This window comes from Notothenia rossii (assembly GCF_949606895.1).
Source record: "Notothenia rossii genome assembly, chromosome: 1".
Lineage (NCBI taxonomy): Eukaryota > Metazoa > Chordata > Actinopteri > Perciformes > Nototheniidae > Notothenia > Notothenia rossii.
Window position 1 is genome coordinate 80501414 of NC_136912.1, and position 23492 is coordinate 80524905.

General features: G+C 40.3%; 1 protein-coding gene across 15 annotated transcripts in view; it reads left to right on the forward strand.

Annotated features, from left to right (window-relative positions):
* Positions 1 to 22676, forward strand: part of ptprsa (protein tyrosine phosphatase receptor type Sa) — a 220099-nt gene extending 197423 nt beyond the window's left edge. For 14 of the 15 annotated variants that reach the window (XM_079656637.1, XM_079656650.1, XM_079656646.1 and 11 more), the window contains 9 exons: positions 980 to 1099; positions 4930 to 5084; positions 6009 to 6294; positions 9716 to 9894; positions 10553 to 10679; positions 10839 to 10964; positions 15264 to 15418; positions 18146 to 18281; positions 18383 to 22676. In XM_079656637.1, coding sequence (XP_079512763.1) covers positions 980 to 1099; positions 4930 to 5084; positions 6009 to 6294; positions 9716 to 9894; positions 10553 to 10679; positions 10839 to 10964; positions 15264 to 15418; positions 18146 to 18281; positions 18383 to 18451 — 1353 coding nt within the window. In that variant the 3' untranslated portion in view covers positions 18452 to 22676. Of the gene's footprint in view, positions 1 to 979; positions 1100 to 4929; positions 5085 to 6008; positions 6295 to 9715; positions 9895 to 10552; positions 10680 to 10838; positions 10965 to 15263; positions 15419 to 17184; positions 17342 to 18145; positions 18282 to 18382 lie in introns of those variants that run through there. The other variant, XM_079656641.1, reaches the window with a different exon arrangement.
* Positions 22677 to 23492: the final 816 nt, after the last annotated feature.

A 23492-nucleotide genomic window follows, 5' to 3' on the forward strand; every position in this document is an offset into this window, starting at 1 on the left:
CCAGCTGCGATGATTCATCCTGTCAACTCCAACATGTGTCAACATCGGGCTCGCTCACCCCAGGTGTCTCTACTAATTTACCTCACTCTAACCCTGTTCAATTGTTTACCTATCCTCCATCCTGACTTGCGCGTTCCACTCCTGTCAAACGTGATCAGGATTAGTGGGCGGTAGAACTTGAGTGTCAGCTTGAGCAGGAACTGGGAGAGAAAGACGGAGAGCAGCGAGTGCATCTCCCTCACTAGCTGTCAAATCTCATCTGAAGTCCACTGGCTCGTCACACCCCATTTTGAAAGAATCTTTATTAAGGGACCTGACAGGGGAGGGATGGAGGAAGCTGGTCGTGCTATGTTTTAAGATATAATGTAGAACCAGTGGGGAAAAGGCCAATAAAAAATCAAAAGTAAAATTGAGATACTTATCCAGAAATGTACTACAAATTAAACTCCTTCTGAAGCATTTACAAGAATACATTATTATATGTAAAGTTCTGAAATGATGACCCTGTATTTGTGTGTTTGTTTTGACAGATCCTAAATCTAAATGTAATTGTTAAGGTATAATGTGTCCTAAATGTTAAACATGTGCCTGTACATTAATGTGTTGCTTTACCGGTGAACATTTGAGTTCTAAGACTTACGGAAAGACGCTTGCAGGATTTGTATAAGATGGGTGAAGTTAAGCTATTATAGTTGAGTTGCTGTGACAGTCTGGTTCCATCTGTTCAGTCTGCAAAGCGTTATTTCTCAGCTTTGAAATAGAGAAGAGTTACCTTGGTGTTTCTGTCAACACCGTCTTGAGTTTTAATTCCCAGGAGGGCTGTCTTAATGAGTGGTGCGTGTGTGAATGCAATTATGTCCGAGCGAGAATGTTTGGATTGTTTGTTTAATTCTCCATTTGTGTGTGTGTGATCTTTTTAACACTGGAAACACCATTTATTGGAATGTAACATACCTCTTTCCCTTGCTCTCATTTCCAGATTAAGTGTGACCAGTACTGGCCCAGTCGTGCCACAGAGACCTATGGTATGACCCAAGTCACCCTGTTGGACACCATAGAGTTGGCCACTTTCTGTGTCCGCACTTTCTCCTTGCACAAGGTAAGATTATTTCTCTCTCTCTCTCACATACAGTACAAACTTTAGTACACAACCTCTTATTCTCTAATACTGTAACAAACTAGCAAGGACATAGAGATAATTCTTGAGTGGACGGTTTCTTATGCAAGACCATGAATAACAACGTCCTTATTCAACGACTATACAGTGAACAGGGGCTTTATTGATAGGACACACATTGTAAAAACGAGACACAAAGTTTGCAAAATGTTTGTTGAACCGTGTGCTGATTTTACATTGAATGTCAAGGTACATACTCTAAAAGACTTATTTTGCATTGCCCTTCCAATCCACTCCTTTTACCTTATTCAGCTCTCTCTCTCCTACAATAGATCATCTGTTTATGTGTGTCTGCCAAATTGAAGCACTTAGGTAAAGTGAGCAGAAGATAAACTCAATATACATAATTGGCAGACTGCTTTCATGCTCCTATGCCCACACACACTCACACAAAGACACGTTTTCACACTGAAACGCACATGAATTTAAAAACAGACACTCACACTTAGACACACCAGCCCATTTACATGCAAACTCACTCTTACCGACTCACACACCTTATGTTCAGACACAATTGTTATAAAAAAAGACCTGTGAGAAGACATAAAGCTAAAAACCTGCCATTGGACAGATTAGACGTTTCCAAAAGATAGCTCCCCCATAATGTCACAGCTGAGATGTTGGCTTCGTAGGAGTGCAAACAGAACACACACCAGGACAAACCAGTGACATAAATACAGCAGCATTTCAGCAGCCACTGTGCTTTAAAGCTTGCCAGTTGACATTCAGGGCCATTTACATTCTGCTGCTCTCAGCCTCTATCAAACTTCAGGATAGGTTTATTTTTCTATCCATTGCCACCCCCTCCTTATAACTGTAGCAATTGCTGTGATTTTCACTGAGCTGTTTCACTTTATATCTCTGAGAAAAAAAGGCTGTGCTGAATCTGTGTATACGAATAAGGTAGCAGAAGCTGGCAGTACACACACTAACACACATACACACACACACACACAAATAAACACACACTGCATCTACAGAGCAGTCACCATGGTATCTATGCAGATGTATGTGTGTCCCGCAGTGATGCAGAATTGTGTCCACTGATAAATCCTTAACAAAATAATTACATTTACATAAAACCAGCAGCCAAGCACCCGGCACATCCATGCATTCTGTCTGAACTGCAGAAACAGGGAATGTCCAAAAGAAAATAAAGGAAAAACATATTTATGCCAGTTTGCTTTTAATTAGCACTCTCATTTATTCAGCAAGGAAAGATTCCCTCTGTCAGGGAAGCAGAAACACCGCATTGAAATGCAAACAGTACCCCCATTAGAGGAGCTTCTGAGAGGAAAGAGAGGAGTGGAGGAAAGAAAGATGCAAGGGAGATTTTTTCTCTCTCTTCTCATCCTTCTTAAAAACCTTCCTCTGGATCCAAGCTTGTATCTTTGATGCGTTGAGTTTGAGGCGGGAGCTGACAGGCGGCTGTGTTATGTGGGGGTTGCTGTATGTATCTGTAGATGTTCAGAGCAGCAATGTGAGAGCAAGAAGGTACTATATCTGTACTGTTAGGTATATACATTATCGCGTTCATTAAACTAGGATGTCTCCATCCGATCAGCTCCATATGTACAGTATGAAAGTGTTTCCCTAAAGGGAAACTATTCCCTTTTAAGCTGCACCAAAAATATGTTTTCCATTTTGAAACTATAATCCCCTTTTAAGGTAGAAGTACAGATAGCATATGAGAGATGGTTCCTCTATAAAAGTTAGAATTTGAAACTTAAGCCCCTGTCAAACTGTCCCAAAATGTACACCAGATGGACACACGATAAAGGAAATGTTCAAATTCGTTTCTGACCGTAAGAACATCGGGCCATTCGTGAGGGAATCTTAAGCCATCGTATGACCGCCGATGGAGTTTCTCAGGCTCCGGCAGCAACTTCGTGAGTGGTGGCAAAATATTTGGCATGCCAAAAGATTGCCAAAGGACCTTGCGAAGGTTCATTTTCGTGTTGAATTTGTGTGTCCATTTTGCCCTTCGTAAGGCACTCGTGAGGGCATCTTGTCAAATCGTGTCATCTTCGTCTTTACTTTGTCTGATCATCGGTGCCATCGGGCATTTTTCGACATTGCATTTATTTCACAACAAAATCATGCAAACATATTATTTAAATAACTCAATTTGTGTTCTGTGAAACTGAAAAGGATATTACATTGTTTTTGTTACTTTCGTTGCAGTTGTATATATGTCTTAAATGTAATTTAGGTTAACTTCCTGTTTTATTTAGATGCTTTTATTTTGAAGGCGAGTTTACGCTGTTAACAGGAAGTTTTTGTTGCTATGGAAACAACATGACGGAGATAAGTAATATCTTCTAATCTACATGTAAAGACGGAAAAAGTAAAAAATAAAGTGTATGTTTAAATGTTAGCACCCCCCGAAGAGGCACAAGCTCTTACGTTGAGTCTGGATACATTCTAAATCATCAGTAAAGTCTACGACCATATTTTCGCCTGTGGTTCGGGTGCCATCGTGTTGCCTTCTGTAGGCATCGTACTTAATTCGGCTGTTTCTTGGCTGTTGACCAAGTCCGGCGCCATCTTCGTGCGAAATTCACAATTCCATATTTGTGGGTCCATCTGGTGTCAATTTCGGGACAGTGGGACAGGGGCTTTAATCAAACGTAAGATTCAGTGAAAGGTATTGCTAATGCTTAGTGCACAGTTTCCATTTCAACACACACCTGTCAAGCTTCTTAGTTGGCAGTTGGACATACCAATACTAGAAAAGGTTTTGCAAACCAAGAAATCTGTCAGGCTACATATGATAATCCTATTTTCCATGTAGGAGATATTAAGGCTTAAGTTGAAGATAAATCTGACCGATTTACTACTTTCATCAATCATAACTTTTTTGTTTTTCATTCGATTGCATTAAGGCTTTATGATATCTTTCACAGTAGACATTTGAACATAAAAAATTGCTGATCTACACTTTCATTGAATTTTGGATGATTTAGTCAACTTTGTAACACCCATTGTGTTCCCGGTCAAAAATGACAGCCATAAAGAAATGGAAATAGTAACCATCCGGATCAGATAAAACACAACACACACACACACACACACACACACACACACACACACACACACACACACACACACACACACACACACACACAGACACAGACACAGACACAGACACAGACACAGACACAGACACACACACACACACACACACACACACACACACACACACACACACACACACACACACACACACACAGACACACACACACACATACAGTACACTAGATGTGTGTCCCCCCCCTTATGTGTCCATCCCCCCATGTGGCACACCTGGCACACGCAATACATGTTCAGTGCAGTTTTTCATCTATACCAGTAGTCTGATACAATATTTACAGTTTGAAAGGGTGTTAAATTAAATTTGGTGATGATTAATGTTTTTTGTGTTAATGTAATAGCAGTTGCAACAGGACCGCTCAAATTTGAACGCGAACACCAAAGTAAGGGGGGGGGATTAACGCAACAGGAGGGTTAAATGGGCTCTGTGGGGGCAGGCGGTCCAGGCATCTAGTAGATGAGCTGGATTGAGGCTGAGTCGCTGTGCCTATAAAGTTAATTAAAGCTCTCATTGTACAAGAACCCTTACAATGCCCTGAACAGTAAACCATGTCTGTAACGCCCATGTTTGCAACACTTTATTTGTGTTTATTTTTGTTGTGACACAAAGAAAAAGATCCAAATCCAAATCCAACCCCGCCTCGCTTTGTTATTTCCAGAATGGCTCGAGTGAGAAGCGGGAGGTTCGTCAGTTCCAGTTCACGGCGTGGCCTGACCACGGAGTACCAGAGTACCCCACCCCCTTCCTCGCCTTCCTCCGCAGAGTGAAGACCTGCAACCCGCCTGACGCAGGACCCATCATCGCTCACTGCAGGTCAGTAGCAACGTTTGGTTGGATAATGTACTCTTTTGATGCTCTGGGATCCAACATGTTTTTACATTTTTATGTAACTGGATTTGTTGTGGCCAACTGGGACGGTTGAATGTGCCCCTGTGGTAAGCTGAATGCCAATAAAGTCAAATGAAGCCTACACATGGAAGGTTTTTTCTCCGTTTTGCCCCGCCCATGGTATTTCTGTTTGTATGTCCATGAGCAAAGAAAATGAAGAACTCCTCCATGACTGCTATTATATATTACATAACGCACATTATACAAACACAAGCTCTCTTTCATAATAGATCCCACATCCTTTCTTCCCTCCGTTGGTCACATCATCTTTCCTTTTAAGGCATCCCTTTTTTCTCTGCTTTTATTCTCTCTATCTTTGTCCTCATTTTTTTCCCCTCTCTGTGAAAAGCCTCACAGTAATCCCTTTCCATCTTTCGTGCTTCTCCCTTTTTGCTCCTTAGCCCATCCTCCCTTTACAAGTGATATTTCTCAAATGGCTTATTCAAATTGAAACCTTCCTCTTTGTCAAGATAAGAAGACTTCAGTGAGTCCAAAGCACTACCCAATAGAACTGAAATGTGACAGCTTGCTTTGCTCCGTCTCCTTCCCTGTCCTCTTGTTGTTCTGTGTGTCATTTTTTGTTTCTTCAGTATTCCTGCTCTTGCTTTCACTATCTTCTCCCACTCATTTATATAAAATGCAATGCCCAAACAATCTACAAGCATTACTGGACATACATCATCTCTAATTCTTTCAATCCTTTATATATTTAAGCACTGATAATAGCTATACCTTACACACAAAGCACCTCATAGGACTGGATCTAAAAGCAGGGGTGGACATCTATTAAACAAACCCTTTAAAATGTATCATTTATATTTCTTCTCATTTCTTCCCCTCCTCTTGTAGTGCGGGTGTTGGCCGGACAGGTTGCTTTATTGTTATCGATGCCATGCTTGAACGTATCAAGCACGAGAAGACGGTCGACATTTACGGCCATGTGACGCTGATGCGCTCGCAGCGGAACTACATGGTGCAGACGGAGGATCAGTACAGCTTCATTCACGACGCTCTGCTGGAGGCGGTTGCCTGCGGCAACACTGAAGTGGCTGCCCGGAGCCTTTACTCCTACATTCAGAAGCTGGCCCAGGTGGAGAGCGGCGAGCACGTCACTGGCATGGAGCTTGAGTTCAAGGTACAGGAAACATGTACTTTATAACATTATGTCTATTTTTTAACTACATTTCTATAAGTGAAATACCAAGGTTACTATTATTGGTGTCTGACATGTAAATTACAGACATGTCGGATCACTGTCTGTATTAACCTTCACTCCATCCACTTACAGAACATAATAATGATTGTAAAATGAGGCCAGTGTTATCTTTCTTCGCCTCACACTTTTTCATTTGTCATCGTTATTTGCGGTGTGCCTATTTGTTGCTTTTAATAATGGACTTTTGATTAGATTTGGTTCATTTTGTATACTAAAATATAGTGGTTCTGTGTTTTCTGGCAAGAAACTATGAATCTAAATAGGGAGACTGAGGGAAAGATTCAACAAAAAGGCCTTTCAGATGAGTGAAGATACAGTTTATAACAAATGTGTTTATCTCAGATAAACGTAGTAATGAGTTACATAAGAGGCAGGTTAGATGTTTCTTTCCGCTTGTTGCATACAAAGACAAAAGAAAAAAGGAGTGAACAATTTGAACAACACAGAAAGCGTAAAGATTACAAAAATATGAGATAAAGACACGTCTCCTGAAGTTGTCAGCTTCTTGTCAGCACCAGGTGTGTATAATATAGATTAAACAGCCTTATTTACATGGTAACTACTTGTCAATTTATGCTGTACATGCTCCCAAAGTAATAGGATCTCAGATGGTATAGAAAGCAAATCTCTTCTTTTTTTTTTTTTCTTGAGCCTCACTTCAATGACTTAATCAATTAGATACACACCATTTGAATTATTATATATAAGCCCTTCAATGCTGGGTCCCAATTTTCATTTTAGAGGATTTGGAATAATATGCTTAAGAAAAGAAATTGGGTTTAATCTAGCATACACAAGATAAAGCATTTGGCTGGAACCAACATAGAATTAAGTTTAGTTTTGAGATAGAAAGCATGTACGCTTCCTTCGAGAAATACATGACAAAGTAGTAGGTGAGGAGAAACAGCCAGGTACAGTGTTTACATAGATCTCCATTAAAGATCTTAATCATCAGTGTATAAACTCACACCAGCTCGGGTGTTTCATTCAGTATCTGCTGACCTTGAATTGCACACTTGCTCACTCTGAAATCATCCATCATCCCATTGCCATTCACCAACACAGCCCCCCCCCCCCCCCCCCCTCCCCAGTAATAACAGTACTGGTGTGTTACCTTTTTTTCCGTTGATGGAATCTCCATCGCCATCTGTAGCGGGGATAATGCTGAGCTGGCGTACAGAGTCAACTGGGGATTAATAGCATCCATGCTACATTCAGGATACAAACGATAGGTCTGGTGAAGAAGGGTGGGGAAGCTTTGTAATTAATACTGATGATGACAAATGGAGGGAGATGGCAGGGAAAGTGGAGGGAGGAACGTTTGGCTAATTAACAAAGGAACGAGTGTATGCTAACTTGGCACTTAGGAAGTGATTCGACCAAATGGTGCACTATGGGGAAGGGTGGTAGAGCATTGTCATTCTCAGGTGGGAAACGGTGTCGCGCTGAGTTAAGCTGCGACTGGAGGGATTCACAGGAGTTCAGCACGGGGAATAAACAGAGGACAGGGACTTGCTGTGAAGTTGTCAGACTGCTGATTTCTGGCATATGTGTGTAAATAATACAGCTTTTTGCCGGGAAAGATTGTTGCACAGGAGAATTTAGTGAACATAACACACATGTAGGAAAAGTATACAGCAACATACTAATTATATCTCAAATGTATAAGCTATAAGTGGGCTACTGGATTCTATTAAAAGTCCTAGGAAAGGAATGAACTTCAGCAGCAGAGTTTTCAATTGGGATCGAAATGCAAACAACAAGACAAGAGAAGAGGAACTGTTCTCTTTTTTTTTTATATTGTGAAGCGACATTTCCAAAGCTCCTTTCTAGGGGTTGTGAGGTATTGTAGCTACATCATAAACATCATTAAACATTGATTGTTCAACTGTTTGTTAAGATTATGGCTCGGGCAGGTTGGGATTAGGAAAAACAAATTGCCCCGTTGTTGTTACGTAAAACCCAAAACGTAAATGTCCCTTTTGCTTCCTTACCATTCAAGTGCAGATATACTGTGATTTAAATAAGGAACTGGCAACCGTGACCAGCAGTAGGTGCTTCTCTGGCCTGATAGATGACAGGTTGCCAGGTTTGGCTCCGTTCCCTGCACCCTCTGGTGGTTGGTGGTGTAGTGGAGAGCCTCTTTAGAGCTGCCAGGCCACCTCGAGCCTTTCCAGGTGCCTTTGTGAAACACAGATCAAAGGGAGGACGGTAGCAAGGGATGAAGGGAAGCAGGGAGAAAAAAGGGCTGGACGGACTCCAAGTGGCCACTGACACGGAGATACTGGTGCTATAGGGGATTTAGAGCGAAAGAGAGGACAACGTTCTAATGGGAGAAATAGCAAATCGGTAAGTTCGGCTGTGTACACACTGAGAAATGTGGAGGTACACTTTGACTTTGGACGGCAATTGAGAGACAAGGAAGTAAATCTGCACTCCTGCCTACCTTTTATTAGGGTCAATTTAACCCATCTCTCCTCTCTCATCTGATGCTGCTGGTGCCTACGATGCGCCAAGCTGTTTGCTGTTTGAAAGGGCCTCTAGACAATCTTATTAGGGTGTCTTCCATTTTCAGGCGAACGCTAACAAGCAAGCACACACACCCGCACACACATGCATGCTTCATTGAGACATTGAAGCCAAAAGGTGGCGATCTTATTCCCCCTGAACAGCAGCTCCCGCTGAGGTCCATGTGACGGCGACGACGTAGCAGTACAGCTTGTTTTTGATCATTATGCAGTGTTTGTGTTTCTGAAGTTCCCTTTTTTTAGTCTACGTTTTATGCTCACATACAGCTCTGCTCTTATCAAAGGCACTGGTGACCCACTTTTAGAAGAGTTTTGAGTTTCATACAGGCTTCATCCTGCGGCTTGTTGCTCTGGGTGTGTGGTATATCTTTCATTGTTGCTTTCTGACACTGCAAGACCCCATAAGTTACAAAACGTTTTTGAAATTGGTTAAATATATACTTAATAAACAATGTTCCTTTGAAGTGGCGTCATTATATGCAAAGCAGATTAGATTCATTACTTTCTGTCATTGATATACTCCCTTTATCTGTCTCGCACCTAACTTCCCTTCCGGCCATATCTCCCTTATCTCTCCACCTTTTATCATCTTCTCCTACTCTTCCTTACTCTTTCAACTCTTTTCATGTCTCTTCTTTGCTCTTTGTAACTACCTCCACCATACCTTTCTTTTCATCTTCTTCCTCCTCCATAACTTTCATGCCACACTTTCTATGTAACACTTTTTTTCTTTCTGTATTTTTCAACCTCACTTATTTCTGTGAATTCCTTTCCACCATTTCTTCATCTAATCCTCCGTCTTTCCTCTCCAGCGTTTGGCCAACTCCAAAGCCCACACGTCGCGCTTCATCAGTGCCAACCTTCCCTGTAACAAGTTCAAGAATCGGCTGGTGAACATCATGCCCTATGAGACCACGCGCGTCTGCCTTCAGCCAATCAGAGGCCTGGAAGGATCTGACTACATCAATTCCAGCTTCATCGATGGATACAGGTAGGAATAGGGGTGGGATGGCGGAAAACATGCCTGTTTTTATCCGTTGCCAGGAACATCTTTAATAATGCAAGACATACATTTAAAATGTTCCTCTGAGGTTTAACTTAAAGATACAATTGTGGAGAGAAGGTACGGTACATAAGGGAAATCAGGATATGATTTAGATTTCAATGAAAGAGACCTACTTCAAACTGCAAATGTAAATGCATTCCTATTGTTGTTTTCTAGATCCACATATAAAGTATAACTTGTTAACGCGAGCAAGTCACGAGTCACGAACATGACGCTGATGACGATGACCTAATCTTTTATTTTCAAGGAAAATATACGCTCGAGGGGGTAGGACCAGAAAAGTTTGTTTAAGCTTCTTCTTGCCCCTGTTGAACATGACAGACTATTTGATTGAAATTATTATTTATTTTTTTAATGTTTGTTTTTTTCTCTTTGTTATAATTAGTATTATAAGAAAAAAATATACGTATATATTATTATTATTGTTGTATGTTTTGTTTCAGACATGTTCAAAACATTTACTAAAAAATATTTGCTATCACTCAAGAATGTTTTAAGTATCAGTTTTGTTCCAAGAAATTGGTACAAAGTAATTATACAAGCTGAACATAAATGATTTTTGATATGCTTTTGCTGTATTCAGGCAACAGAAGGCATACATCGCCACGCAGGGCCCTCTGGCAGAGACTACAGAAGACTTCTGGAGAATGCTCTGGGAGAACAACTCTACGATCGTAGTCATGTTGACCAAACTGAGAGAGATGGGACGGGTAGGACATAACACACATCATTTCCAAATATTTGTTGTTATTTTATTTCTCAACTTTTTTTATACAAGGAGTCAAAGGAAAAGGAAATGTAACAAATGCAATAATTAGGTGTCAAAAATCTAAATTAACAAGAGTTTTTCTTCCCAATTGCTCAAACAGGAAAAGTGTCACCAGTACTGGCCCGCAGAGCGCTCTGCCAGGTACCAATACTTCGTGGTCGATCCCATGGCAGAATACAACATGCCCCAGTACATCCTCCGAGAGTTCAAGGTCACAGACGCAAGGGTAAGTCATACCTAACAGTGTTGGATTTTGAATGAGTTTATATTCAGTAGGTTTTGATGTGGAAACAAGCCACACATTATGATCATTATTATTATTTATTTATTTGTTGATTTTTTTTTTTTGTGTATTATTTTTTTTTTTGTACTTTGTTATAATTATTATTACGAGTGAGAAAAAACAAGAAACAAAAATGATTATTATTATATTATTATTGTAAATAAATTGACTAAAAAAAAGAAAAGAAAAAATCATCCGAAATTAAAGACAATCACAGTAATTACAACATGAAACATTTGAAAAGGTCTATTGTTCTGTTTTATCGATGTAAACAGTAAAACACTTGACTGAATTGTTGTCTGCAAACATAATCATCCTTTGTAAATGTTAAGCTCCCGTTATGAGTCCCTCAATTTGAAAGACCAAGGATCTTTTTGGATTCTCGATCTTAGACTTTCAATACAGGACCAGTGTTTGGTTAAAAATAATCATACAATATACACAGGCAAACTTTCTCAGCAGGCTCAAAAGTCTAGAAGGAAACTAAATTATGCTATCATTTCCACAATTGCACTGGCGGCCCACCCTTCACTGAAGTGTGAGAAATGTAGGAGACAAAGCAGGTTAAGGGAAAGTAGGTCACATAAATATCACGAGTAGACCATATTTATTTCCTTAAAATTCCCTAAAATGGCTCAGATATGAGTTAGCTGGGTTCCCACACAAAACAAGATATCATGATAACTTAATGTTGAAAGTCACTTCATTCACAAAATAATGAGAGTTCATAACCAGCCTGACTTTCTTGATCTGAACTGCTAATAACCTACTGCAGTAATCTTTTCACCTCAGGATTTCTTATTTGGGATCCAATTAGGGCAGACAGTTTGAAGCAGCAGCAGCAGAAGTGAAGCGAGGAAAAAAAACCTGCTTCCTCTCTCTGTGCCAACAGGCTGACATATTCAATGTCTTCCCGTGCGTTGTGGCAGCTAGTTAGCAGTCATCCTGTTGTTAAAAGTGAAACATATCATATCATTGCACACACACACACACACACACACACACACACACATATACACACACACACACAAACACACACACACATAACAACACAAACACACAGAGACACACACACGCCATACATTTGAATACAAACGACACACACTTTTCACTGTGGAAATCAGAAAGAAATGCTGTTTAAGCTGGTATGCCATCACCCCCGCAACACACGCACACTTTTCTCTTTATACTTTATGCAGTGTGCAAAATATCTCTTTTAACAGGCTCACACACAAACACAAACACTTACACAGGCTTACTTCTCACAACATACCTTCTTCCATGCTGATTTTCTATATTCGGACACATCCTTGTATTTCCTAAAATCATTTCCTTAACTTCAAGGACACATACATTGAGCTCACAGTTAAAACTCTGACAAATGCACATATGTGGCCTAATGCCCGGCCCAGTGCTGAAGTTATTCCGAGGATTCTTAAAGGAGGATAAAAAGCCAACAGACAGTCAAAGCTTATCATCTGAGTTAAGGAAACAAAGCAAAGATAGTAAAGAGATGGTATATGGAGGGTTAGGTCTCAGTGTGTGTGTGTGTGTGTGTGTGTGTGTGTGTGTGTGTGTGTGTGTGTGTGTGTGTGTGTGTGTGTGTGTGTGTGTGTGTGTGTGTGTGTGTGTGTGTGTGTGTGTGTGTGTGTGTGTGTGTGTGTGTGTGTGTGTGTGTGTGTGTGTGTGTGTGTGTGTGTGTGTGTGTGTGTGTGTGTGTGTGTGTGTGTGTGTGTGTGTGTGTGTGTGTGCGCATGTATGTCCCATGGCCTGCGCAGTAATAGCATAGACTCCACGCTTCAACACTCACATCTAGCGAGCCAGTCACGTATTTAATCACATAATTTGTCACGCCGCGTGAGCCTTCAGGTTGTGTGTTAAATTTTCCTCCCTTTTTTTCTTTCTTCTTTCTTTCCTTCTTTGGCATGCTTGCTTTATTGTGTTGTTGTCTTTGCCCCTTTTTCACTTTTAATCCCCCTGCTGAGGCAAAATGTTTATGAGATCAAAAACAAAGGCAACGAAAGAGAAGAAACATGCGATGCGTCATAAAACAGGGAAAGACACGAGACGTTGGACAAAGAGAGTCCGCACACGGAGATTAATTTATGAGAATCCAAATCACTGTATTTCTAGAGCCCAATAAATGTACAAGAAATCATCTTGGCTGCATCAATGCAGAAACACACCAACAGCTTAAATAGCAACACGGTGCATACGGCCGCGCGGGACAGCAGGACTTCCCACAGGAAGCACAAAGACTCAAAGGACAGATTAGGTAGACATCTGCATGCAGTATGCTTACATTAGAGGGGGGGGGGGGGGGGGGGGTGGTTCGCTCGTGGCTAAAATGAATGAATTAGAACGTGGCAAACGCACCGTGACAACATGCATGATAAATATAGAGCCTAAGCTACTTACATCAGCACCTACTTTTCTCAAGAAAATGTAGATCAAGAAAACTCTTTAGGTAAGCCATTGTTAGTTTTACAAGGTTATAATAATTAATCATTGTTTTAACCTTCTTTTACTGATACATTTTATTCTCCTATCCTGACATGATGTTATTTCTCACCTCAATTATCCATTAAGCTAGCTAGATGTAATGATACCTTATGAAACCTGAGTTTCAGTGTGGGCAGTATGTAGTCTTTAGTGGATTTAATTATTTTTCATAATAGAACTACACCACTCCATTTGTGTCATAGTTACCTGATCAAACATCTGCTGTATATGCGCAGACAGACACAACTGCTATAGTATAAATGTACATTTCATCTTGTAATATAACTATAAATGTAAACGGATCTCTCTTGGGTGTTTCTATGTCCAGTATCAGAGGTATTGTGGAGATGTTAGCCCCTTACACACTGCTTAGCTTTCGACTAGTATAAGGTTGTAGCGAATGAGATCCACATTGGTTGTTACTTTGCTCAATTCACTGGCTCTGTGAATAAACGTAATTTGTTAATCATTATCACGCTACTTAAACAAGTGCTGATAATTTGCTTTAGGGGAAGCATATTTCAGTTTTCCCAACAAAGTTATATCTGTTTCACACAGTTCACATTCTTGCATATATCATTGATTTGCTATTTAGACAAATTCCCCCTAAAGCTGATTTTAGATTTGTTTAATTCTACTAGCGGGAGGACAATAAATAAAGGACAAACATATTCCTGTTTACTCGCCAAATGAGTATTGATCAAATGAAGCCTTTTGCAAAGTGAACACATGAGAGGCAAATGTGTGAGAGCTTGTCTAAACACAAGCATAGGGTCGTGTGCAAAAAGGGAGAAATGAACACCTGGTTGTATTAATTGCTGGTGGCTTCAAGCAGACAGCAGCGCGTCTCAAAATCTCTGAAATTGCTTCTCTTTGCTTACTTTTGTAACAAATGTATTTACGCCAAACTACTTCTATAACAACTTTCTTTACAAGGACACAAATATCGACTTTGCATTCTCAAACTCCAAGATCAGCTCTCTCAAAATAAAGCAGATCAATTCACTTGTCCTATTGTGATGCCACCTCATTGTAAAAATGTATCTAAGGGTGTTTGTTTGCATTGGAAGCAAATGCAAGTGCAATGCCAACACAAGATTATAAGAATCAATATTAGATTAAATTGTTAAGATTGACATTTTGTCTAGCGGGTTTGTCAGCGTGTCAGGGTTTTTATTTTCAATTGTCAACGTCCAATCCCACCTCCTACTCCGGTAGTCCTCCGTTTTTCTTACCTCCATCAATCAGGTTGCTGCATCGATCACATCGCAGGATTATCCTATTCAACATGATGTCTGGGAGAAGACGCTTGTCATGGCAGATACACTATTGATTAGCTTTAACCAGGACCTACTCGTGCCACACACACACACACACACACACACACACACATGCATGCACACACACACGCACTTTGGTAGGGGAGAATATAGGGTTGTAGGTAGAGGACACACGGTCCCCTTGTAGGGAGACGTTTGTACATGTATCCATATGTTATGTTACTCTTATAGAGAAAATAATCATCAGTTTACACTTTTAAAGATTCTTTTAAATTGTATCAATTATCAATCTGCATTATGGTCATAAAATGATCCAAAGAGTGTAAAAAAACATGAACAAAGGTCCTCTTTAACCCAAAAAAGCTTTCTTTACATATTTGTTCCTCGTGTCTCTGCCACCTATTCCTTGTTCAGCTATCTCTGTATTCTATTCTCACATTGTTTTTCTCTATTTTTGCAGGATGGTCAGTCCAGGACAGTAAGGCAGTTCCAGTTTACTGATTGGCCGGAACAAGGCGTGCCCAAATCCGGAGAGGGATTCATTGATTTTATTGGCCAGGTGCATAAAACCAAGGAGCAGTTCGGACAGGATGGACCAATCTCTGTTCACTGCAGGTAACAAACTCACTGTCATGTTGCGCTATATTTCTCTGCTTTTTATTAAAGTGACAACACACAAAAGGATAACACTTTTTTTAAAACATCATCAATTTGATTGATCACATACCATTTTCCAGGTATTGCAACGTGTAAGCTTCAAGGTTTCCTTCTTGAAAGATATATAAGGCTTCAAATAGCAAGATTAAATCACATTTTAAGATGGTTATTGTTTTAGCAACGCAGCCCCTCCTGGGGGGGGCAGCTCTTACAGCATGGTCACATCCTCCTCACCTTTTTGCCTCCGCAGTACACTATCTCTGCTGCTCCACAGGCTCTGCTCCTCCATAATTGATAAGGCTGAAATGCGGCTTGGCATTTGCAAAAAGTAGGCACATGAAATGATACAGCCATTCTGTTTGATTTTTATGATAGCTCCGTGATGCATTTTTATCACATTGGCTGTAGCTTCCAAGGTAACCTTTATCATTAACTCAAGTACAAACCCATATTTGGAAGTGTTCAAAACCGGGGGCTTTCTCTTATTCATGTTAGACCTTCAGTAGGATCCATCCGGATTTGCTTTTACCTTTTGTTCCCTGGAGTTGGACATCTTTGATAGACTTGTTTTTGTATGCTTTACAAGAGTGTTACAGAAAAGAAGGAAATGTCTATAATTCCTTGAACAAAAGCAGGTACGTGTATGATTCATCATTATACCGCGGTTTTGTCATCGTCTGGCATTCAGAAAAATCTTTTGGATACAACAGTTTCTTTGAATGTGATCGTGTTGACAAAGGTGTGAACACACTGAATAATTTCCTTGCTGCCTCATAAACATGGCATACTTTGATGGCTGATCAGGTGTCACTATGTCTCTTCGTTTTGTATCACAAAGGCGCCATGACATCATCAAGCATAACCTCACCTCGCCTGTATTAAAAAGCACTGATGTCACCAGCTATGAATAGGCCCCCTGGGAGTTGTGAGATGTGACAGGGAAGCTCCAATAAGTCTGAGTTATTCCTCCCTTCTGTGAATCCTAACGGTTACTGGAGGGGGGGAGAGCCTGTTTTCAAGCAGAAAGGGTCTGTTATTGCAGGAAGAATTGCGGGACTGGAGGAACAAAATGACTGAAAGAGTCACATGACTAGGTTTTATTCAGCTGCCAAATGCACAGTTACGGCATCCTTCACACATCTCGTGAACTCTGTTCGATTTTCAGAGCACTATAAGAGGATTACCACACAACGTCTACAGCCCACAGTGGAGTAAATCATTAGAATGGCATGCTGTTAATCAGGTTCCTATGTCACCTGCAGCCATTTGAAATACTTGGTGGTCATTTTGTACTTTTTTTATATGTATATTTTTTATGAGTAGGTGTCACTTTGTCATTGAATTTCAGAAATGAGTTTCTCTTGAGTAGTGATGAAAAAAAAGAACTATGCTTTAGTTGGTTTCTTTGTCTGTTACTGCCATAGCCTGCTCCTCCCCCCTCCTCCTTCAGGCTTTTCATCTTCAGAGCTTATTTCTTCTTTTTCTCTTACTTTCGTCTTCTGTCACTGGTCTTTCCCGTCTCTCATCCCTCTGTCTTTTTTTTTAATCCTCTCCCTGGTTCTTCTCCTCCCCTCCATCTATCCTTTCTCCCGGCTCTCCTCTCACACCCTCTGTTCTTCCACCTCCTCCACTCCCCTCCTCAGCCACTATCTAATAGACCCACATGCTTTTTGTCATTAATTGCCTGATTACTTCCTGTGAATGGGGACACCAAATCCTCTCAGTCTGCAGCGGCTCGGCAAGCCTTCAGATTTGGAGAGTCGATCTTCCTGGAGAGACACAGAGAGAGAGAGGAGCTCTGAGTGAGTTTAAGAGTCCATGTGACAAGCTGTGACCGACTCCCAGGAAGAGGCTTTGGGTGGGATGAGAGTTCCTGCGGTGTGGGGGTTGGAAGTGGGTGGGTGTCTGTGTGAAAAGGGCGGCCGTATGTTCTGCATGATTAGACTGAATAACTACTGTGTTCAGTATCACTTAGATTATATTTAAACAATGACTTATCTTTTGTCGTACGTCTAGGATTGTCTCCTAACAGACACGCACTTGCAGGCATACCGTACGAAAACACACACACCAAAAGTGGCTGCTAGGAGCCATCACTTTCATTCTTCACACAACAAAATAGCATCGGAGGCTGGCAGAAGCCCAAATAAATCTGTTGTCATATCAATTATTGTTCCATTGGTGAAGTGGAAGTCATTTCACAGAAAAGCAGCTTAGAGAGGCAGCTCTCAAGTATTTCAGGATCTGAGTTAAGACTCAGTATTTCTGGAGAGCAGCAGAAGGCTGAGTTTCTCGACACATGGGAGGGGCTTAATGAGACAAAATGTTTGCTCGGTTGTTGTTGTGCCCGATTTGGAGTGCGTATGTGGGTCCATGAAGGCTCATACTGTGTTCGACGAGAAGGTGGTCGCACATGAAAGTGGATTCACACATGCAGATGGCGTCCTTTCCATTGCTCACCCTGCCGCAGGATTGTTGGCTAGCAAGGTTTGAAGAAGAAGAAGGCATAAAGTCTTATCTTATTGTGGAAAAAGATATTTCGATTTCTCTGTCTGGACACACAAACTGGAAGATTGAGGATAAAGTTGACTTTGACTTATCCTTGGTGTAAATAGAGTTTCAAAATGCTGCCAATTTACATCTACAACATGCCTATTAAGTCACTTTGCCTTTTAATGTGTCTAGTGCTGGCGTGGGCAGGACTGGAGTCTTCATCACCCTCAGCATTGTCCTGGAGAGAATGCGCTATGAAGGCGTGGTTGATATCTTCCAGACAGTGAAGATGCTCCGGACACAGAGGCCAGCCATGGTCCAGACTGAGGTGAGAGGAAGTAACTGATCTCTCATTATCATAGCAAACTCTTTAAACCACTATTTTATTCTAATGCATTTCTCTTGTACGTGTGTGTTCTTCCCCTCCAGGATGAGTACCAATTCTGCTATCACGCAGCTCTGGAGTACTTAGGAAGCTTTGATCACTATGCAACGTAAAAGCCATCTCTACCCCCCAGAATCCTGTCGCCCCCACTCAACAGTCTCCTGAGCCATAGAAACTTTTGAAATTTGAAAAGATGACAGCAGACGACAACAACACCATAACTAATTCAGACACACTTGATCCTAATGTAGATTTTTAGAAGAGGCTGCCCAACCAACCAGTTGAGAATAATTCCAATTCGACTAAAGAAACCTTTTGTGAAGAATCAAGGAAAAATTGCCCATCATCAAGAAAAGGGAAATCGGAAGAAAAACCAGGCGCTGTGGCTCAAGCTGTGGGGAGGGATTTGATCAAAGTATCAGACTGCTTACCTTACCTCAAGTGTTTCAATGTGGAGGATATTGTAAACATTGGTGGACATTGCTCTGCTCAAAAATATTCAACGGTACCAAGCATCAGTTCAGAAGAAGAAGAAGGCAACAGCAAAAATCTATGAAAGGCAGATGGATGTAGCCAAGATGGGGTGACTTCTCGTTTTTTTTTTTTTTAGACATACCCGGGTGTAAAAATAGTATTTCTATCAGAACATTTTGTGAGTGACATCCAGAGAAAATACATATTGTGGTTGCCTGTGTGAACACAAATGGTTTTCCCAAAACTCTGTTAAGACAAAAAAATATAAACAGTGGAAATGTCACTAGCAATGAGAACATTCCCATTTAGCAACGATCAACTTAACCATGAGTTTTTATACACTGTTAAAAACACTCAACTATTAAAGAATACATCAAATATCTCTGTTCTTAAGAGCTAGGAGTAGGCACTGTCAGTCGGTATGGGGAAGTAAGCAGCAACAAATACTGTAAAATCAGCTAGTTTCATGAATTGTGAATTTGTGTAAAACCAGTATCCCGCGCCAGGTAACCATAGTGATGTTCAAAAGAATCCCAGTGTATTTAAAAGTCCCCCAGGAGGCTCGTGTCTCAATCACCAGAGAATGCGGGGGGGCAAAACTCGGCTGTTGCTACACACTGTGGCTGGGTCACGGTGGGAGAAATGGCGAACGTGTCCCATGTTTTTTTACAATCACTCCACTCTTTGGAACCATTGCCTCATGGGGCTTCAGTGTTCAAATCCACCATTTTGAACGAGAGATAAATCTGCTGGGCGAGAAGCTTTGGAACAAACAGAGCAACCAAACAAAGATTGCCACAGATTCTGGGCTTTCTTTGTGTACAGTGACCAATGCTCATCATCAATATTTCAAACTTTTTTTGTCTTATGAGGAATTAACTTTTTCTGTCAGAACCAAACATGCTGCTTATCTCGTGTATGCTGTAAGTGTGACTCTTGAGGGAGAGGAAACTGACGAACAAACGATGCCAGCTCTGCTAACCGCTAGCATCGAGGCGGCCATGCCTGAAAGCGCATCCACACGACAACATCGCCCACTGGTCTTTTCCACCTCTCTTTTTTCTTTCCCCCAGCCTCCTCTATAATCATCTATTTCATTGTACAAGACACTCAAGAGTGGCTGAGGCTTGTTGCAATTACACAGCTGTACGTTCATGTGGTTGACAAACAATTGGCCTTTAGTTCCAGTGTGTGTGTGTGTGTGTGTTTGGTAACAGGTGGATAAACAAAGTAGTTGCTTTGGTTTTGGTCCTCTGTTTTATAGACGATGTCTCTGTGGATGACACAGCCAGAACAGGCGGCCATGTTGGATCTCGATGCCATGATGTGATAATGAAATTCTTCGGTACAAGTTACTTGCACATCCCTAAAGAAAAGAAAAGAAAGTTGAAATGAAAACCCCAAAATAACTCCCTGTTGGATATGACGCACTAATGTATGTGTCTGATATAAAAAAATCAAGCTTTTGAGATCACCAGGTTATCATTTTGAAATCAGTGCTTTGGTACAGACGAGTGTACGGATTCTGTGGCGGTTTGTGATGGGGGTGCACAAAAAGCAGAGCGATGGACAGAACTGTGTGTAATCTTTTCTTATTTCCAAAAAAGCCTTATTGTTAATGTAACATTATGAAAACATTACTGTTGTATTATGACGACTTATTTTACATTACATAGTAGACTCTTTATTTTCTTTTTTGTTTATTTTCATTTAGTTTTTTAACAGAGATGTTGTATTGCATTTGTTTAAATTAGCAGGAAAAGAAAAAAGCTTATTTGTTCATATTACGTTAAAAGACATTCTATTTTTTCACTGTAGGAATGTTAAGTATAACATGTCTGTGTGAACGTGTGCATATATGTATATATACTGCACACTCACACACATGCATATATATTTAAATGCAGAATATAAAGATATATCCAAACACTTAGTATTAATTACATTTTCCTCCTCATCATCTTTTTTTATACCAGTGCTCAAATTATGCATTTTATTATTTTGTTTGTGTGTTTTTTGTAATCTCAGAAACATTGTGCGTTTGATGAGGGAAAGGGGGGGGGGTGTCAATTGTTTGCCTGAATCCCCTTTCTCCACTCACCATGTTTCACTTCTACCCCCGGGTAGATCCTGTGCCGATGAGGATATGCCATTTTTAAACCTTATGGAGATTCTTTATTATCATTACCTTGTAGGCATTAATATTTTTTTTTTAAACTGTTGAACGACACCTTGGTCTACGAAATATCAAATCAATCAAAAGTTTCATAATTCAACTTTTGTTAGCTATATCAGCCTGACTTGACGTACTGTACCTTGTACGATCATGTACTACGACCCTCACAGATTTTAAGTAAATCCATTTATTTAAGTTCTTTCTCTGTTTTTACTTTCATTATTTTCCGACATACTGGCTCATTCATTTTGTTAGATATCCACTATGAACTAGAATATACCTGTAAATAAACAAATATATAGATTATATGTATTTGTATCATTTGACCCTCAAAATATCAAACTTTGAGTGGAAACAGAATCACAAAGATTGAGGTTCTGCTCATATACGACTTCCTGGTGTTTGTAAAGCCTGAAATGTTCTTTCTCCAGCCCTGCTCCCTGCTCTTTAATTACCACTCGCTTTATTTCTGCCTTTAATTTCCCATTCAAGCAGTTAAACCGGGAAACAAGCCAGCTCCAGTTCTCACACCTATAGCCTCAATGAGGGCACGCAATCAGCATCAGTGACCTGCTGGTATCATTTAGCCGAGGATGGGAAGTTAGTCCACTCGCTAGCCATTTGAAATGCTAATTGACCATCAATTCAAGGTCCTGTTACATTCTCATTCTCAATGTGGACATAAACGTCCTCCTGCCCAGGCATTAGCAAGGGTCTACTAGAGATAAGATGGACTTTTTCCTCTTTCCTTACAGCAACTGGAGAGGTTTTTAAATGATTCTGTTTAAATAATTAGAATTCCAAAGACTGAAAGTCTAACAAAAAGGGAACACAAAGATGTAGCTTCCACTAATAAGAGAAACAATGGACCCCCAAAGGTGTATTTGCCTAAAAATCCTCAGAAGGTTCCCAGCTGTCCAACTGCCTAAAATGCCAAGGTGTTACCCATGAATATTTCATTGGCTGATGGACAAATGCAGCTGTGTTAAAGGCCATACATAGTTCAGTTGTAACATGACATGTTGATTTTTTTTTCACCTTAGATCATTTTAAAGCATTGTATAGAACCATGCTGTGTTTTTGTTCGGCCATATTTTGTTGTGGGATGCAGAAAGAAACCAGGACTCAGTGAAACAGAGCAGTGCGATGCAACTAAGGGAAGACCAAGACAACCAAAAACTTGCTGCAAATTCTGATTTCCAGCACGTCACTTCTGAACAGTGGGAACCTTGAGATGTTTCATAATGAACTAAAAACCTGAAGTGAAGTCTTTTTGGAACCCTAAAGGACTGGTTCAAATGGCCCAAATGCCAAAACTGAAACCTTGGACCGGAAATCTTTGGAAGCTTGTGCAATGTGTTACTCTTTTGACTTCATGTAAAGATGCTAGACTTTTGAAGACCGACGCCAAATTTACTGGAATATGTCACCGAATATTTGGGGGAGGGGAGGGGACTAACAAAAAAAAAAACACTAACAAAAAATGACTTCAAAAATAATAGAACATATACAGTACATACCGAAAAATGAAAAATAACCCAAATTCGGCTAAATAGATTTTCCTTTCTATGAGGGCCAAGAGCTATCACTTTCAAACTGTTACTTCTAACTGAAACAATAATTGGTTTAAAGCCACTGTGTATGTAGATATGTTGACTTTGTATTAAAGAAATGTTGTCTGAAAACCATTTGGCTGTGATTTGTGACTGATCAAGCATGATAAGGGATGATGCCATTCTTCTGCAATGTCTGTTTGTTGACGATCAGTGTGTATGTGCTAATAGCTGTAACATTTATTTAACTACAATATTTCAATGTTTCCATTATTTACTTCGTACATCCATCAGTACACTGGAAACTGAACTGAAAAAGCTGTGTTACAACAGCTCAGAGGACAAGTGGTGTAGCACACAGATGGCGCACTTCTGTTGATAGATGGCTTGATTATCTTCCTCCTATATTTGTCCACCGGCCTCTTCACAAGCATGTCCCGATGGGTCCCTAAGCCCCTCTTTAAGCTTGATAAATGTCACCTAGACACACTGATATTGGTGTAGAGGTAAACCTTCACCTGGTGGCATGTGCTCTCTAATCTATCTTCCGATGTTTGAAACCATCAAAGTGTACGAAATGAAAATATTGGTTCCATAATTCAGTTTGCGTAACTTTTTATTACAGCTTGCAATGTGATGTAAGTACAGGGAGAAAAGAAAGTCAACAGAGTAAGGGGGTTACGACTTTTAAATGTCTCAATGTCATGTTTGGTTTTGCATGTTCACATTTTTTTTGAATGCATGCATGAGTTACTTTTTAATTGAAGTGCAACACAATTAAGAAAAAGGATTGATAAAATGTAAATAATACATTACATTACATTACATTACATTACATTACATTACGCAAGCTGTAACATGGAGTGGTTACTTGCTGTCCCTTTTCACACATTAATTTCAGGGTATGGAGGCTGTTAAATAAAGCATCTTCTTGGTAAACGCTTTGGGTAT